Consider the following 18,421-nt stretch of genomic DNA (forward strand, 5'->3'; position numbering starts at 1 on the left):
GGATGAGATGACGAGACCTGACGCAAAACTAACCACAATACTCCGATCATGTATCCTGCAAGATCATCAACTCAGAAGTTCGAGCCTTCCGGAGGCTGAGGAAGCTTCTTGTGTTGCGGAAGAGCCATATATCTGAGATGCTAAGCCTTGGTTTCATCTGTTGGGATAAATGGGATTTTTCATACCTTCTCAATTCAAGCAAGATGGTCTCCATAGTATAGTCGCGCTTCCATTGAGCCAAGCACGGAAGCTTCGTAGGGTCGACCTAAGTACGGATCAATGTCAACGGCTATCAGAATGATCAAGTATATAATGGAAGCCGCACCTTGCCAGTTCGTGGGTCTACACAAGGAAGGTTGACCTTTGAGATGAATTGGATCTCAGGAGGATTGTCTGGGTAATCGGGACCGCAATGGATGTTGACACTGTATATCCTGTTTTCATGGACACTCTGGATGTCGCTGCATTAGTGATGTTGCCATATTGTACGACATTGGCTGTACCAGTGGAAGACGAACATGAGGAGGGCCGAGAATAGTTCCGTTCCAGTTGCTCATCATCATATCTTCTCCATCTGCAAGACCATAGGAGCAAGCCTCTGATTTGTGAACGCAATGTACATCAGCGGGATGCGCATGTAACAGTAGGTGGGATGTCACGCTTACCTGCTCCTTGGCCTTTCTCGCCCTTCTCGAGCTCCTCAAGGAGCCTAAAGTTTCTGGGAATTTTAGCTGACATTGTTGTATAACCAAATTTGTGAGTTATAAGGAAGGGAGATTGCACAGATAGCTTTGGCGGAATATAAGGGATGGGGTTTGGAAATGGAATTATTTGACCGAAGTGGAGGAGGGGCTCAAATCCCACCTTCAAAGCAACAATACCGGTTTGCCCGCCCTGCGTTATCGGCCTGAATAGTCCCCTCACGTGACGATAACGGATTGAGTGCGTCACGTGTGGAGCCTATCTCCGCTAGCGTCTTGGCTTTCCCGGAGATGCCACGCCTGATGCTATGGTTGATTGTTGTTGAAAGGCATACACATTGCGATCTAGTGTCAATTAAAGCACCGGTGGTCCGCTTGCCATTCCTGGGAACGCGCACGGCGCTATTGCTCACGTGGTGCCGAGCTATTCTTGTAGTTCTTGTGGTTTTAAACCAAATATCAGTCAACATCTTCATGAAACCATATCTGTTTTCTACTTAACTCTGAGCCCCAGGCAACTTCAAACGACGGTTGCCATGATCTGACCCAACAACTAGTTGGAAATGTCCTCCCAGCTTCTACAGACGGAACTCTTGAACCTTATTCAAGAGTCCAAGAGAAAGAATTCTGACCTCCGACATGTGAGCTAACTGCCGATTAGAAGGGATATCCTAGGCTCTAGCTGACTGAAAGATAGGCGGCCGAAGAGTCTCTCAACGAGCTGAAGGCTTTGCCCTCGACTTCGGAGTCTCAAATTGCTGCCGGTGAGTCGGTATTACATTCTATCTCTGTCAATTATCGGCGGATTTACTGAGAGCCTAAGAGATCTGGTACGCAAACCTAAATTTGTCGATCCGTTTATCTTAGCTTGCCATACGCGCCATGCAAAGCTCGCGGGCATTGGAGTTGTTTGTCTGCAAAGGCTGGTGGCATCCCGAGCGTTACCATCTGAGAGGTTGAAAGATGTCCTTAGTGGATTAAAGGAAACTACAAATTTAAGTAGGTGTTAGTCCCCTTGCGCCGATCTAATACTTATCATACCCAGGTCTGGATATACAACTCAAAATCCTACAATCTCTACCTTCTCTGCTACAGCACTACTCAAAGGACTTAGGCGGGGAGCTTCTTGTAACTACATTAGAGATCTGTGCCACTCTACAAGCAAGCAAGACCCTTGCACTGTCCAGTACAGCAGCTGCTACCTTGCAACAGTTGATAGTATCGACATTTGAGCGAGTCCTCATCGAAGACAGTCAGTTCTCAAATTCTAGATGCAGGCCTTCTATACTTAGCCGCTGACACGGTTTCTAGAAACTCCCCAGGAGTCCAGGCCGAAGGTAACCGTCAAAATTGATGGAAACACTGTAGATGTTGGATACTTTGCGCACGACGCCTTACGGGTGAGCACCTTGCCCGATGCCGCATTTCACCCTACTAATATGTGTTCAAGGTCCTGGACGATCTTTGTCGACTTGCGGATGGCGAGCAGCTGCAATTTCTACGAATCAAGTCACTATCTCCAACATTCACTCTAGAACTTATCGAAAGTGTTCTGGTCAACAGTGGCCGTCTCTTTGTTGGCCATGCCGAGCTTGCGCATGTGCTGCGAACCAGGCTTATGCCAATGACTGTGAGATATTTATCCGAAAGGCACTCTTTCGCTCAGACGATTCGAGTTGCTCGGATTCTTCTCGTCCTGCTTAAGCGTCATATGTCTCTTCTTCCCGCGGAATGTGAAATGGCTCTTGGCTTATTGACACATCTTCTTGAACCTGACGGGAATCTGCCATGGAAGCGCGTCCTTTGCATGGAAGTCTTTCGTGGACTGTATGCCGAGCCTGGTTTAGTCCGAATAATCTACTCGCTGTACGATGGTGACGAGCGGAGGAAGAATATCCTCAAAGAACACATGGCTGCTCTCGTTCGTTTGGCATCTGAGAAGCCGTCGTTGATTGGCGTCAGCAGTCGGTCAACTGTGCCTTCGAAGGCCGCACACTCGAGATCTATTACTGAAGAACAGATCACTCTTGAAGCGGGTGGTGTCGCTGGCGTGATTGGAACGTCAGTCTCGTCTGCTGACACAAATGTCCCGGGTATCAGTAGTCAGTGGAGTATAGTTCGCACGCCTTACATGGACCTACTTGACAAGACTGATCCTCCACCGCCCCCAGACACTTATATTTATAGTCTCGTGCTCAATTGCATTTCTTCGTTTGCTGAAGGTCTTGCCAAGTTCATCCTTCCCCTGACTGTGCCCGATCTGAAACAAAAACGGAGAAGTCGGATTGGAAACCCAGACCAAAGTACGGATTCTCCTAGACCCTCTCATGACCTTCAAAGGACGAACTCGTCAAAAAGTGCCCACAGGCTGAATACTAAGAAATCCCCTGTGCCGCTTAACCCTTTGGACTTGGAATCTCATTCTCAATTTCCGGCAATCAAGACCTGTGCCGGAATAATTGAGAATTGCTGGCCTGCTGTCCTTGCGGCATGCTCCACCTTCTTGTATGCTTCATTAGATGACGATTTCTATCACAACCTGGTTCGATCATTTCAGAAACTGGCACATGTTGCTGGCCTCCTTAGATTATCTACCCCTAGGGATGCTTTCCTGACAACTCTTGGAAAGGCAGCTATGCCAGTTGATGCAAGCGGCATGGTCCCAGCGGTAGTCGCATCTGCTCCCCACCATAGCCATACAGCAGAGGATAAAAGGAAAAGCAGAGAGATGCCCCTTGCATCTCCAGTATCTGAGGCACCGCCAGATGCCCCATCGGTATCTATCAGCACGAGGAATCTGTTATGTTTGCGTGCGCTACTGAACTTGGGGATCGCTCTGGGGCCTACTTTGGACCAGCCGGCCTGGTCTATAATCCTCGGTACGCTGCAGGATACGGGCCTCTTGACAAATGCATACTCAACCGGAGCTGAAGCTCCAAGCGCGCTTGATGGTTCGAAGGTTAGCCTCGGGGGTGAGATCATCGCTGTTCAAACAGCCTCTGCTAAGATGCTTGAGAGCACGAGTGATTACCCGAGTGATTCGTTCCGGGAGCTCTTAATTGCACTCTTAGATCTTTCTGAAGCAACGGAGGTGCCTCAATCCGGAGAAGCATCTGGGAAGACAACTGGTAATGTCCCGTCACAGTCCCGACCCGGTTTCGTGCGCAGAAGTACCCGCCGTGTTTCGCTAGTCGTGGGTAAATCTAAGACCCAAGATGAAGAACTAAAGTTTGTCTTGGACAAAGCGGGTGAGCTATCAAGGGCAAACTTAGAACGCTTGTCATCACTAGTTGAGAGCGATCACGAAGCTTGGCAAATCCTGACGCAAAGACTTATGTCGACCGCGGCGGATGCATCGATTAGCCAAAACCTCCGGTTACGAGCCAACAATGTACTGAATACTCTCGTATTCCAAACTATGAGACAGATGGGCAGCGACGATGACCAAGCGCGTAACTCTCGGCAGATGAGGAACCTCGGAACGTTGAGGGATCAAATTCAAATTCTCTATGACAAAAGTGCTTGCCCACTTGGATCACCGTCTGCGCCTGTTACTGAGATCCACGAACAAAGCCTGGAGACCTTGAAAAATATCTTAGAACAATATGCGGAAACCTTCGCTGGCGGCTGGGCCGTCGTATTTGACCTTATTTCTAGCGTGTTTGGATATTGTCCAGTGGAAGAAAAAGGGGAGATTGGGGCTGCTGGCAAAAGCCGCAGAACCACTCTAGTTGCGGATTCGCATCGCCTTATCCGAGTTGCTTATAAGTCCCTGCAGCTAATCGCCTCTGACTTCATTGCACTACTTCCGCAGCCTTGTCGCTTGGATCTTGTGGAATCATTTTCAAAATTTGCTCTACAGCAACAAGACTTCAATATATCACTGACCACAACCTCGTCGTTCTGGAATGTTTCTGATTTTCTTCAGGGACAAATCGAAAACTTTTCCATTGAGTCTCGAGTCGATGCCTCCGTAAGTGAAGAGGCACTCGTGGAACTGGCTAACGGCGATGACTCCTCCATCTCTAGGAATGCGCTGTGGCTGTTACTTCTGTTGAGAATCGTAGATCTCGCAACTGATAATCGGGCTGAGATTCGAAACTGTGCAGTTCACACTCTTTTGAGGATTTTCGATGCTTATGGCCAACAGCTATCTCCTAAAGCATGGCGTCTATGTCTCAATCGCGTGTTATTTCGGATGACGGAAGCGATTGAACTGGGATTGGAAGAAGTACGGGGCCAAGGCACTAAGAATGATTCCGACGAACTCAAGTCATGGGTGGAAACGTCTGTTGTTACTATCAAAGGACTGTCCGACCTCATCACGAACTTTTTCGAAACAATCATTCGGGACGAGGAATTCGACCGGTCCTGGGAACGGCTCTTAGCCTACTTAAAGAAGCTAACCGCCTTGCAGATACTAGAGCTCAGTGAGGCGGTGTACCTAAGTTTGTCCAGTGTACTCGTTCGTGTGCAGGCTCCAGATATGTTTAGCAAATCGTCATTACAAACTACCTGGGCGCTATGGCTGAGCGGCCACCCTGCGGATAGGGAAGATCTTCTGGACCTGGATCGTTCGAACCAAGCCGCCGCAATCGCCTATCTACAGGCCTTTAAGGAGGTGTATCGCTTATACAAAGATGACTTGACAAGCGATGATGTTGGCAAGGTCCTCTACAATATGCGGTATCTTGCTTGGAACTCCATCTCGCCACGATATTCTCCGGATATTGATCGACCATCTGACCTGCAGTCATCGATTGTTGATTGCATGAGAACCATCTGTTCAGATAAGGAAGATTCTCAGGCAGAAATCATGGCATGTCTTGCAGACTTCGCCGACTCTGCGTTGACGAAATGGTCACCAGGGAGCGATCCGAGGAAACCAACGTACGTTGCCTTCTCCAAAAGCATAGTAGACCTCTTGAACTGGTATATCACCGAATTTGGTATCAAGAGGGATATATTTGGCAATGGCTCTCTGGCAGCTGTTCTTGAGCATCTCGCCAATCCAATTCTGCAAAGATATGAATGGCCTGGAAAGGACCGCGAGCCGATGTTGTGGCAAAAGTCGACAACCACATCCCTAAACACCCTCCAAGTAGCCATTCCTTATGTCGAGGAACAGTACGGAAAGTCAAATCAGCCAGAGATCTCTCGCTTCTGGAAATGTGTTGTGGACATCGTAAATGGCTTAGTCTCAGCCAGGGGTTACCGAACCGTTCCTATTCCCAGGGAAACCATATTTGCAGACGAATCCTTCGATATTGCTTCCTTCAGCCGACTGAAAACCCTCATCATCCCAGCTCTGGGGGCATCTACCATCCCAGACGCCATCCGACAGGATTTCGCACGTGCATTATTGGGCTCTTCCTTCATCTACTTGCCCCAACGATTTGATCTCCCGGGGAAAGGCCTGGAAGATGATCCTCTTAAAGGGCTATACGACATCCGTCCCGGAAGGACGTTTGACCCCCCACCGACATCCCGAACTAAAATGGCGTACACCGTAACCGACACATTGTTTGAACTGGCATCGGCTCCTTCGAAAGAAGATTCAAAACACGCTTCATCACGCATTGCACTCGCTCGTTCCATCACGCCGTATCTAATCCTTCGCTGTGCCGTATCCCTGAAGGGCTATATTGCAGACCAACCCCTGCGCGGGCTCATGCCCCAGCCTACACCCGCGCGAAAGGTACTCCTGCACCTCCTCAAGGGGATGGTGTGTCTGCGAAGCGAACCTTCAGCCATTCCTTCCCCACCAATGGGCATGAGTACAGCTGTGCTGGTTAAGGAATCAACTTCTTCTAGCGAGCAGAACTATAAAAAGCATCTCGAGTGGATATACCCGCTTGTCGTGCGGGCTGTACAGGTAGCGGGGAGAGAAAGAGACGATGGAGAAGTTCTCCAGGCTCTTGGGAAAGTGTTACATGAGGTTGGAGGCTTTTAATGATTAGCATATAGACTCGGCCTACGAACCGCAGGAGTTACTCAGAATTATAGACTTTGGTCTTATTTTGTCTTGTCTTATTTTGCAGTTCCCTACATCCACTTCCATTACGTTGTAAACATGAGAAGCAGCATTAGTCATGTCTAGTTTATAAGTGAAGGCTTTGTTCTTTTGCATCATACGTTACATCGTTGCATCGAAGCCCAGCTTTTTCGCTCAAGAACTTGGGCTAGTTGAAATCAAGGAAGCGACATCCCTTACGCGAGTAATGCGACGTGGAAATAGGAATTGAACGATAGGTCAAGATGGGCAGATAGGTGAACAGGGCCAGAGTACAGCATTAGACTGGGTATATGGAGAACACAAGACAATTCGGCAGTCATGGACACGGTGTCATATCTGGAAACGACACAGCATAACCAGATTAGTTTCAGAACACTATGCCACAGGAGGAGCGACTGTCTGGTTAGGTAGCGGCTCCCGTCCAGGGCCTGCGGTGGCCGAGCCCGGCGGCAGTTGTTGCTGATGCTGGTTCTGGAGTTGCTGCTGTTGGATCAATTGCTGCTGGGCGATCTGCGGCGTGGTAGCAATCTCAGGAGCCTGACGGTATAGGACGATCTCGGACTGTTTGAAGTACCGACGGGCATCTATTCGGGAAGCACGTAGGGTCAGTATACTGGACTAGAAAAAAATTCGGTAATCCGGCGTTTCTTTCTGCAAAATTGGTGGAAACTGGGGGTGGGGCCGACCACGCGAGGAAATTTCCAGACGTGGATTAGTGTGGGGGCAGCCAACCGGGGGGAGCGTCGGGAGAGAACCCCCTCAACGCAGCCGACCTCTTTGGCGAGTTCCCGGCCCGATTAGCCGCTCTTGAATGGCCCGACGACTGGTCAATAACCGACCGGTTATTGACCCAGAGAGTGGGATGCCGTGGGATGTTGGGTAGAGAGAAAGTGGTAGCCTGAGGTTTTCAGGCCCCGCGTACCCACCCACCCAAGACGTCGAAGAAGAAGATTGATCGGCATGTGAGGTGAAAAACGAATTCGTGTATTGAAAGGATTAAAGGTGAAATGCATGGAAATATAAACAATACGGATACGCGCAAACATACCTTCGTCAATAAGCACCAGACTCAGATAATAACGAGTTGAGTATTTCTTGTTAACGTCTCGGAAGGTTGGAGTCAAGTCAAACCCTCCGAGGAATAAACGAATGGGGATAGTCTCGCCTGGTCTTAATTAGTACAAGTGCTGTGACACGCGGTCCTCCGTAGGCTTTCTGGCCAAAGGCACAAGAAGCTATCAGATAACTCAAATTACGGGGCAAACTCTAATAACTCACCTCTGGAGGGAGAACCATCCATGATCTATCGCAAAGCCAATCAGTAAATGTCCTGTCGTGTAATTCGAGGTTTGTAGAAAACTGTCGCAAGCTTACCTCAAACCGCACCAAAGTCTCACTTTCATTGTATTGGTTCGGGGGCGATCCGGTCGTTTCACGTCGAATAATAGAGAGCTCCATATGCTTGATCTTTAATCGCACCAGAAGGAAGTAGATGCGCCCCACAATAACATCCTTGAGATGATATTTGGACTTGGAATATTCGAACTCGATGTGCAGGCAATCCTCAATACCAACATCCATCTTGATAGGACTGTTGGTCTCCGGGGGCATGCGATAGGAGTACACCCATAAATCTTTCTCCCGGATTACGTCGGCCATCCGCCTCGAGACCGTCACACGGACAAAGTATCGCAGCTTCACATTGATACCATTGTAGGACTCGTATTGCTTTTCGATGTTCTTGAAGTTGAACGGGAAGGTTTGAGGGTGTTGCAGCTCTCCAGGTGCTGCGAGCTCTTGCACTAAGGAGAGGAACTCGTAATGGTTACCGCGATCATAGAACATCTCTGGGAAGAAGGTTCGCGTTAGCGTATGCTGAGCGTAGCATGGTCGACTGGATACTCAAGAGGCACAGGGACCATGATGCGTGGGGATGCGCAGGACGTTGATGACGAAACCAGTATTCCATACCAATCGTGCCAATGAATTGCACCTTAATGCCCGTATGCTCTAATCGCTTTCCATCCTTGGGTCTCACAGTGACGGCACCCTTCACCGATTCTCCATCCATATACAGTGGGACTCTCTCGCGACGGCCCTTGTCGAGCTTGACATCCACGGTCTGACGTTCATCGCTATCTTCGAGGACGACGTCAATGTCGACAGGGGTGGAGAAGAAGAGAGAGGTCATCGTGGGTCAAGGGGTCAGATAGACGGCTCAATGACCACTGCAGGATTGACAGGACGACTAAGCTAGATTGGAATTCGTGCAGTCGTTACGGTCACCAGTTAGAATTGGATATTCCAAGTATGGCCATTGTCGCGGACCGCCGCTTTCCAACGGCTCGGGCGTGACTTGGCATAATGACGGCTTATGTAATTCACCGCCTTCCCCAACTGTATGCTTATCTACTGAAAAGGGCCAGAAGAAGCCCTACCTCACCACCAATACCCTATCCACGATGCCTCATGATATCATTGCTCATTTGGAATACGACGCATGAATCTTTGTAATACCCCATCGTTCGTGGTCAAAGCTCCTCCCGAACCGTAGTTCTGCTGCCCGATGCCATGGCGGCGGTCACACCGTTCATGTAGAACTGTACCAATGATGGTTTCTGCCCTCCCCCATTTAAGATAGACATTATGATAAGATTGATAAATCACTGGAGGAAAATCTAATTCGAGCGGGGAGCACTAGTTCAGATATGCAGTATAAAATCTCCAGTATCATCTGACGGTCAGCCCCAAGCGAAACGAAAATGATCCGGTCAACAACAGATTCATCGACAGGAGCCACGACGATTGTACATCCATACTCTGTACTACTTGCTATAACTCTATGCCTTTGAGAAAGAGGGGTCAGGCGCATTAAATCTGGCATCCGTGCCCTGTCTTTCTCTCATCCAGGCTGGCTTTGGCCCTTCTGACGCGGGTTATGTGAAGCAGCACTGTTGGGCACATACACATTGGAAACGCTCGGATGATCATTGGCGGGACGGGAGGTGCAGCCGCTGGAAACAGATTTCCGGCGTACATGAAGATGAACAACAAATAAGGTTGCACTGTCGGAATACGACCTACGTCTGCGAAGATTTGACCTGCATTACATGTCCAGTGTCTACAGGCTTCCCCGGAATCTGCCCTGTAAATCTGCTGCATAATTGTCACGTTCTGGGGATGCTTTAGCCTTTGACAATCGACCATCTGCAAAATGGCGGTCTAAGACTCTAAGCCTGTTCGTGTCACACGACTGTAGTACTGTTATGAAGATGGGAAAAAGAAGCGGAGAAACTTCCAGGGATGTTTGTCCTCTCTTCCCGTGTCGAATTGATCTATCGACCTGATACAAAAGTACCTATCCGTTAATTTCGCCGCAGTCTGGTACCTCCGAGTTGGTACCCCATGTTTCCTGGGTGGAAAGTTAAAAGAAAAAAGGGTAGAGAATAGGGCAGTCAGTGGCAGAAGCTTGATTGACACTGAGCTTGTCCTGACCGTTCAGAGTATCTTTAGGTCCATTTCCCCTTGATTTATTGTACCCATATTTCCCAAGTAGGGTTCGGGCTTGACAATGTTCTTTTTATTTTTATTTTTATTTTTTCTTTTCCATCCCCTGGAAACATCATCGAAGACAACGGAAGGTGACCCCATACTCAAGATGGTATAGCGTGGGGGAACCAACCCCCATCCATTGGCCTCGTATTGTAACATTACACCGATACATACGACCGTATGGTATTGCCTTCCGAAACCCCGGGGCTGGGTGTGTAGTACATGACATCATTCTCTCAAGACCGGCGGCTTTTGAACCTCGTGGAGAATTACCGCCATTCCCGAGTACGACTGGCAGTTGAGTTGGAGGTTCGTATTCCTCTTTGTTGAAATTCAAAATCAAGCAGGGAAGTAGTCGGTAGATATTCTTTGAGTTAGCATTCTAGACCCTGGTCTTCACGTCAGGAGAATTGTAGTGGCCTTTATCCGGAAAGATACCGACTGATACGGATATGTATGGACGTGTATGGAAAGTGGGTAAATAAGGTACTAATCGTTGACACTATATCGGATCTCCCGCTAATGACCAGACCGCCGGACTCTCTTCCAGTTTCAAATTATGGGGGTTTGGTTGCTTCGTCCCTGCTGAATATTTTTCCCCCACTCGAGGGGTTTTTCTTAGAATTAATATTGTTATTACTGCGCATTACTGCCTAGGTGTTTTTTATCCCATAATAACTGGTTTTATGAAATCTCTCCTTGCCCCCGTAGATGTATGACCCAATACCAACGTTCCCAATATAAAATGAAAATACCGTCCCCGGCCTCTGACCCACCGACCCAAATTTGATACTTACGTTTGAAGGAGATTTATGCCCTTTCATTCCCTACTTTTCTTTGCTCTGTGATTCTCCTTTTTCCTTCTTCTTCACTTGCTAGTTCAAAAGTACTCCCATACTTCTTCGCGGTTTCCAGTCCCCTCGCCTTCCCAACCGCCCTTTCACTATAGCATCTATCTATCCATCCGCTCACCTTACGTATACATCCGCAAAACAACTCATTGGTCGAACCGTTCACACCTATCCCACGAATTGCGCCCATTGCACAACGTCATACACTCCCTCCGTCTTGCAAAAACCAATCTCCTCCGTTCGAACTCACAATGCTCTCTGCCGGAGAAAGGCCCCAGCCGGCTATCGGCAAGAATGCCGCTGCCACTCGCGCCCAATCATCCCTGAGTCACTCGCCCGCCCCGATGTGGTCCGTCCAACCCAAGCCGGAGCAAGTCCAACACATCTGGGTCGTAACAGGTCCTGCCGGTTGTGGAAAGAGTACGGTTGGACGAGGCCTGCAGGCCGCGCTGAACGTCCCATTCCTTGAAGGAGATGATGTAAGCCGAAGACAGCCTGGAGATTCGCATAGTTGACTAGATCCCACAAACTAACGGCTACATAGTTCCACTCGCAAAAGAACAAAGAAAAGATGGGCAGCGGCATCCCTCTCACAGACGCAGACCGCTGGGACTGGCTCATCTCGCTCCGCAATGCAGCCATCAAGGCCCTCTCGCCCTCGGAAGCAAACAACTTCCACCCCCCGTCGGGCGTGGTGGTTGCCTGCTCGGCCCTGAAGCAAAAGTACCGTGATGTCATGCGTGTGGCTGCTTACGGCACGCCATCCGTGCAGATCCACTTCGTTTACCTGAAGTTGGATGAGAATGCCCTTCTGCAACGTGTCGCCGCCCGCCAGGCTCATTACATGAAGAGCACAATGGTCCAGTCGCAGCTGCAGGATCTCGAGGAGCCCAAGGGCGAATGGGATGCGCTGACCATTGATGCTCATGTGCCACAGGAGCAGGTTATGCGGGAGGTTCTGGAAGCGGTGAGGGATAAGCTTGCTGAGTATCAGTAGCTTGCGTTCCCTCTCTCTCTCTTTTGCCCGTTTCTTTGAGTTTCCCCCGCTGTTCTTTGTGAGCGTTCTTTACTACTGCTCTTGACTTTGGTTATGCTTCGAGAAGCTTTGGTTATGCATGGATGACCTCCCGGTCTGGTGTCTGTGGAGTTTATTATCTTGCCGTGGTTCTACGTGTTGGAAAATGTTTCGTTGAAACTATGGATGGAGTTACTTGTTGGATTCGCTTTTCCTCTTGTCATGGTTTATAAATATTATACCTATTGTATTTGTTAGATCTACATATGCCTTGTCGTCTTGTTTTGGGACAGAGCTACAATATTTTCTGGATAAGCTCATTTTCATTATTCCATCGTTATCTCTTTGGTATACGTGCTGATCAAGCAAGAACATGACGTTGGGTAAACACAGGATGTGGACTTCCCAGTGACGTCATGTCAATCTTGCCAGTTACTAAATAGTGACTGAATAAGAGGTCATCTTAAGCATCCTTAATCCAGCCCATAGGGCCATAACGTTGAACTACTGTGTACTATGACAATACCAGGCTAGAATCAGACCCACAGCAAGCCAGATCTAATATGCAAATGGAGCCGAATAGTCAAGCGGCTTACAACCCCAACCTTATCCCCGATACGTGATATCAGACTCGCCATATGCCGATACCAACCGAGCAAGAACCGGGTCCGAGGCCATCCGACAGACCTCCCCAACCCGTAAGATCCTTGCTAGCCCTAACATTGCCCAGTCCCAAAAGGTGCTGCTCGGTGGTTCTGGCACTGGTGCATGAAACCAGATACTGCGCAAGTATACTTACGTCGGTCGAGGGTCTCTGTATCCATACCAGTAGTAGCGGAAAGAAGACATCAAGGTTGGCTAATCGGCATAACCAACATACAGGGAGAGATTTTAAACGAAAGAAAAATTCAATTTGTTACCGACTACTACTACTACTACTACTACTACTACTACTACTACTACTACTACTACTACTACTACTACTACTACTACTACTACTACTACTACTACTACTACTACTACTACTACTACTACTACTACTACTACTACTACTACTACTACTACTACTACTACTACTACTACTACTACTACTACTACTACTACTACTACTACTACTACTACTACTACTACTATTACTACTGATTTTGCCTAACTAGTAAGAATTGAATATCATGCTCTGCTACCGCCTGTTACTCAGTATTCCCGACTTCCCGAGCCATGGTGATGTATTCTCCAGTGATCGGATCCCATTCTGTTTCTAAATCCTCTTTGTCGCAGAAGACTTTGAACCAATGTTCAAGCTTTGCGCGGTCATCTTTGTGATGCAAGTCGATCGGCTCGCTCCCAGGAATAAGCTGCACTAGGCGATGCTTCGGCTCCAGGTCGGTACAAGATGCCGCAAACTGAATACTGGCGGGACTTGCATTCTGTGGGACAACGGGTGCCTTTTCACGGTGATAGATGTAGTAAAATAGTTTCACCCTCGTACCGAACGCTATAATCGCAGGGCGCCCTCGTACAATAAACACAGAGTCGGGGCACTGTTCTAAGTGACTAAGCTGGTGCACCGCATATTCGATTGTCTTCATCCATTCCTCATGACTTTCGTCCTGTGGGTGGCGCAGAAAGGCTTGGAGGCCATTGCAGAAACAGTGGTACATGCCCAGCTTACGGTACCCTGGCGGGAGGAGGCATCGGTACTGGGCGCCACTTATCTGCACAAATTGTGCCACCTCAGGGTGTCTAGTCTCACGTTGGATCATACTCTGAATGTATCTGCCCCATGCGTCCTCGACGAAGCCGATATACTGGTAATTAGGTATTTTAAAAAGCTTCGAGGAGTCCAAAGTTCTTCCGAAATGGTAGCAGAACCGCTCCCTGGAGTTGTCAGGAACCCTCAGAGGTAGGATAAGCAAGAAGTAAGACTTACGATATGGGCATCTGGACTTCATTGGTACAGGGCGTGTCTTTCGGAGACAACATTGGGTACTGCAAGGCTGCCAAGCTTATGACACTCCTCCTGGTAGTTTCTTCTCCAATCACAATATACAAATCTAGCATGCCCTTGTCGGTATTGCGACAGAAAAATAAATCCAAGTGCTGTACTTCGGAGTAGAACCTCTTCCCAGTTTGTATATCTTCAATAATGAACCGACGGGAGGATCCCATGTTTTGGGCGTCAATACCGACCACATCGTAGCCATCATTTAGACGAAACTTGCGATCACTCAATTGCCGACAGCTGGCAGACACATTGGCCAGGTTTTTGTATGTTTGAGTGTCTGTAAAATGCATGACGGAAGTTAGAATTTCACTGGGGACTTTGCGTGACTTCGCATCCGCCAAATGCAGTCGGGCGGCTATATCCAGGAAACGTATCATCGATGTGAAGGTAATATCGACATTTTTATGTTCATCCTCAATCACAGTCTTCATGTCATCACTGCCGTCGCTCGTCTCGCTGAAACGAGAAGCATCACCCCCCTTCTGTATCTTACATTGCAATGCATGATTGGCATTGGTTCCTGGCGTAGGAGGCTGGGTATCTTGCGCTGGCCTTGTGCGAGGTCCATTTAGATAATTGGAGCTCTCTTCATCGAAGTAGAACAAAGGCATCAAGTCTGACCTCTGAACACGCACCCTACCACCCCCCTTCTGAACATGAACAAGGATAACGTCCAAAATTGAGAAGACCATGGCATAGAATTCATCCAAACCTTGGTCAAGTCCGGCGTCTACCACCTCGATAACCGCTGCCTTTTCAACATCGACTACGTCCAGCCTAGAAGCTAGGTGTACGAGGACATTGCTGAACCAATAGGTACGGTTTCGAGGTGCTGATCCAGGCTCAGCACCGGGAAAATGGCGCTCATATAGGAAACATGGAAGCAAGTGACCATCTGGAAGTATGTAGTAGCCCTCCCTTTCGTAGCTTTTATCGAGAGCGTAGATGGACTCGAAGGTCACTTCACCAGCAGCAATTGACAGAAGCGCAAATGCTATTTCCTGGAACGAAAAGCTCTCAGGTGTCCACTCCAAGATGAACGGATCCAGGAGTTTCTTAAACGATCTATGAATACATGAGAAAGTACTCAGCAGCAGAGCCTCGCGGGGAAGCAGCATGTCGATTGAACCATGGATACCCTTTAATGACATTGGTTCAATGCCTAGCTTAGCCTACCATGATATTTTTCATCATTTTCAGGAATCTGGTGTACGATGGCTTCCCCAAGGCCTTCAGGATAGCTATCAAACTGGTTCCAGTAGACGAAGTATCTACCGTGGCAACGGATGAATACAAGGCCTCTAGTTCCCATTTTGGCCAACGGGTGACAGTAAATAACAGTCTAGGGCACCAACATATATAGCCACTGAAAGTGAAGGAAGAGTGGAGAGGAACTGCAAAGGAGATTTAAGGTGGAACAAAGGGTGTGAAGGTGGTTGAGGGAAAGAGGGGAAGAGGGGAAGAAAGTAGGTGACGTTAAACGCGGCGAAAATGGCAAGGTCGACGAGGCAACAATCAGGCAGGCAGCAGGCATTCACTGACTGTCCCGCGAGACATGACAAGCCCCCCATAGGGACCCAGCACGCTCATATGTGACTAGTACCAGCATGTACTACAAAGCCTAGATACCAGTTCTTTTAGGCTATCCTTGACGCTTACCACTCGGGAACTTCTCCCTGCTTTGGGACTTGAACTCTCACAACCTTATCACAATTGAGCAGGCAAAGAGGGTCAAGAGCTTGTTTAAACTGTGAAAAGTTCAATCATTAGTAGATAGAATAGTAGAAGGCGAGGGATGACGCGAAGACATTGTGAAGGTTGTAACATACTCTGCGCATAGTATCGACTGTTGTCTTCCCGACTTCATGCTCCAGATAGTCCCTCTTCACCATTCCCACTCCATGCTCCCCAGTTACAGTCCCCTCCATTTCCACAGCACGCTTAACCATGTTGTGAACAACACTCTCTGCTACCTGGCGTTGATCATCATTAAAGAGGAGCATTGCTATTTCAGGGCGTGGTTAGTGAATATTCCAAACACCCTGGCATAAGTGTGAGTGCCTACCATGGAAGTTGCCGTCACCTACATGACCAACTATGCCTCCAAGTAACCCGCTGGCAGAAATCTCCTCTCTAGTTTGCTCGATGATATCGGGCAGTCTGCTCATTGGCACAGCTACATCGGTAGTCCAGACATGATCCGTTGGCTGCTGTTTCATCTGCAGAATACTCCACAGCGCGACTTTTCTTGCACTCCACAACTCATCAACCTCCTCCGAATCGCGGGCAAATGTGAAAGTCTTCTTATTAGCATTCTCAGCTAATTCCTGAACGATCGCAATCTTCTCCTTCACTTCACCGGGCGCTCCAGAGAACTTGAAAAACAATGTTGGGGCCTCGTCCCACGAACGACTCGTTGTTTGACTCGTGTTGATGCACTTCATCTGAACGTCATCAAGGAGCTCCACGGCGGCAATATTTACCCCCTTTTTGACCACTTCGGATACACAGCTGGCTGCATCCCGCACGGACGGGAAAGATGCAACTGCCACTGCTTCATTCATCGGCTTGACAGCTAGCTTCAATGTCGCTTCTGTGACCAGGCCAAGTGTACCCTCACTGCCGATGAATATCCTAGTCAGATCATAACCGGCGCTAGATTTCCGTGGCCTCTGCCTGGTCTTGATAATTGTCCCATCGGCCAGAACAACAGTCAGAGACAGTACCCAGTCACGCATTGTCCCATAATGATAAGCGTTTGTTCCGGAACAGCCAGTACCGACCATACCACCGATCATTGCGCCGGGGCCAGGGTCTGGAGGGAAAAAGAGCCCATCCTTGGCGAGCTCTTCGTTCAATACTTCCCACTGCACTGCAGGCTGTACTACAACATCCAGATCATCTTTGTGCACAGTTAATATTTGGTCCATGCCTTGGAAGTCAATGCAGACCCCTCCTCTAGTCGGCGCAAAGTGTCCCTCCAGACTCGTCCCCCCTGCATATGCTGTCACTGGAAGTCGGCGTCGGTGACAGACTTCCATCACGCGGGAAACCTCTTTTGTAGTCGAAGGGCAAACAACTACTGAGGAGACTTCGGTTTTACTGGGAGAATAAGATGACCACTCGGAAGTGGAGTAGGGTGCCAAAGCTTCCTTGTCACTGATGACGTTGTCCTTACCTAGGATACCAACGAACTCTTCAACTGCTCCTTGGATGTTGGAGGAAGAAGTATCGTGGCATGGTGCCGGAAACTCATTGAGCGGCGTAGTAGATGCCACTGCTGGTTCCGGGGGTTTTGCAATGCCTAAGTAATAACCAGTAAGACCTGAGAGAAGGAGAGCTGAAGGGGGTTTGCTTAGTTAGTCAAACTATATCCTCCATCATAACATACTAATGCTGGGCAGCAGATATACTGCACATACCGGATGATGCAATAGCAATACCAACACCTGTAGTCCATTGCCTACGGAGTGGATAACTGGACGCCCCCTGTTTATGATATTCTTTGGCTAGTTAGCAGGAGTATACCCTGGAGGTCAAAGAACAATGCTCACCAGACTCCTGCCCGCCTTGAGGACCCACCGACATGAAAACCCTTGAGACTAAAGGCCCGCTTATCTTTTGCGAGCGAAATCTCGACCCGGTAAGACCGGAAGAGGCGGCCTGCCTTAGAGGGCGACCTGCCCTTGCGCCAACCCTTAACATGTTTTGCGTTTGTTTTTTTCTCGCTTCTGATGTGTAGCTTATGACAACAGGAGGGGAAAGAAGTGCCTATTCGCGCGCTAGGTATTGCAATGCCTTCCAAGTGCTGGTACCATTTGTGAATGTGGGTGCCACTTTATCGGCTGAAGCGGGTGACCTTCATATAATCGTCCTCGTCGGCCGAATGGATCTTTTATTCGATTTCCATAGTGTTACCGAAACTAGATATGTTAGACGACTCAATTCTCATGGACAGACAGTACGTCTCTCGGGGTTAGACTGGTTCTCCCCGAAAAAATGGTACGAAAGCTCGTTGACGTCATGCCACTTAAGGGCAACTGAGCGCAACGCCAGTAGTATGCATGTTCACATCCAATTGGACTTCCGTCCGAGGTCGTACGATTATCAAGGCATCTCCATATTAACCCTGACATTATTGGTTAATGTATAAGAGACAAGCTTCTTAGAACACAGCATGACTATAGTCATTTCTATCGGCCGAAAAGAGATCTCCGTCCCTTGCGGCAGCTAAGCTGAACCCTGAACCCACCAGGCGGGTCTTAAAGTGACATAGTTCGC

General features: G+C 48.6%; 6 protein-coding genes across 6 annotated transcripts; 2 read left to right on the forward strand and 4 right to left on the reverse strand.

The window, feature by feature from the left end:
* Positions 1–71: 71 nt before the first annotated feature.
* F9C07_2226406 (putative ubiquitin conjugating enzyme) lies at positions 72–738 on the reverse strand (the record flags this gene model as incomplete). The annotated part of the gene is made up of 5 exons (XM_071509783.1): positions 72–132; positions 186–265; positions 326–451; positions 519–598; positions 666–738. The coding sequence occupies 5 exons, from the start codon at positions 736–738 to the stop codon at positions 72–74; spliced, it is 420 nt and encodes a 139-aa protein (XP_071363986.1).
* A 526-nt stretch (positions 739–1,264) lies between these two features.
* On the forward strand, positions 1,265–6,654 carry F9C07_2054227 (uncharacterized protein; the record flags this gene model as incomplete). Its single annotated transcript, XM_071508564.1, has 6 exons — positions 1,265–1,342; positions 1,399–1,473; positions 1,517–1,700; positions 1,747–1,953; positions 2,013–2,101; positions 2,152–6,654. The coding sequence occupies 6 exons, from the start codon at positions 1,265–1,267 to the stop codon at positions 6,652–6,654; spliced, it is 5,136 nt and encodes a 1,711-aa protein (XP_071363987.1).
* Positions 6,655–7,092: 438 nt separating this feature from the next.
* Positions 7,093–9,060, reverse strand: F9C07_2278060 (vacuolar protein sorting 26). Its single transcript, XM_071510270.1, has 5 exons — positions 8,689–9,060; positions 8,092–8,564; positions 7,996–8,020; positions 7,644–7,882; positions 7,093–7,301 (listed from the first exon to the last, which is right to left on the reverse strand). Exons 1-5 carry the CDS (start codon positions 8,906–8,908, stop codon positions 7,209–7,211), a joined length of 1,050 nt encoding a protein of 349 aa, XP_071363988.1. The 5' UTR covers positions 8,909–9,060; the 3' UTR covers positions 7,093–7,208.
* Positions 9,061–11,371: 2,311 nt separating this feature from the next.
* On the forward strand, positions 11,372–13,278 carry F9C07_2188 (thermoresistant gluconokinase family protein; the record flags this gene model as incomplete). The annotated part of the gene is made up of 3 exons (XM_071509391.1): positions 11,372–11,599; positions 11,665–12,102; positions 13,018–13,278. The coding sequence occupies 3 exons, from the start codon at positions 11,372–11,374 to the stop codon at positions 13,276–13,278; spliced, it is 927 nt and encodes a 308-aa protein (XP_071363989.1).
* A 47-nt stretch (positions 13,279–13,325) lies between these two features.
* F9C07_2226410 (uncharacterized protein) lies at positions 13,326–15,291 on the reverse strand (the record flags this gene model as incomplete). The annotated part of the gene is made up of 2 exons (XM_041290162.2): positions 13,326–14,013; positions 14,066–15,291. 2 exons carry the CDS (start codon positions 15,289–15,291, stop codon positions 13,326–13,328), a joined length of 1,914 nt encoding a protein of 637 aa, XP_041143394.2.
* A 504-nt stretch (positions 15,292–15,795) lies between these two features.
* On the reverse strand, positions 15,796–17,845 carry F9C07_2186 (putative D-lactate dehydrogenase; the record flags this gene model as incomplete). Its single annotated transcript, XM_041290163.1, has 5 exons — positions 15,796–15,888; positions 15,970–16,145; positions 16,206–17,480; positions 17,563–17,643; positions 17,695–17,845. 5 exons carry the CDS (start codon positions 17,843–17,845, stop codon positions 15,796–15,798), a joined length of 1,776 nt encoding a protein of 591 aa, XP_041143395.1.
* Positions 17,846–18,421: the final 576 nt, after the last annotated feature.

This window comes from Aspergillus flavus, chromosome 2 (genome assembly GCF_009017415.1).
Source record: "Aspergillus flavus chromosome 2, complete sequence".
NCBI classification, from domain to species: domain Eukaryota; kingdom Fungi; phylum Ascomycota; class Eurotiomycetes; order Eurotiales; family Aspergillaceae; genus Aspergillus; species Aspergillus flavus.

Excerpts from the sequence above, each read along its gene's own strand:
- F9C07_2278060 (XM_071510270.1), bottom strand. The coding sequence starts at position 8,908 with ATGACCTCTCTCTTCTTCTCCACCCCTGTCGACATTGACGTCGTCCTC. Across the intron at positions 8,565-8,688 it reads GCAATTCATTGGCACGATTG|AGATGTTCTATGATCGCGGT; the intron begins GTATGGAATACT and ends CCTTCTTCCCAG. Across the intron at positions 7,883-7,995 it reads GGATGGTTCTCCCTCCAGAG|GCGAGACTATCCCCATTCGT; the intron begins GTGAGTTATTAG and ends AATTAAGACCAG.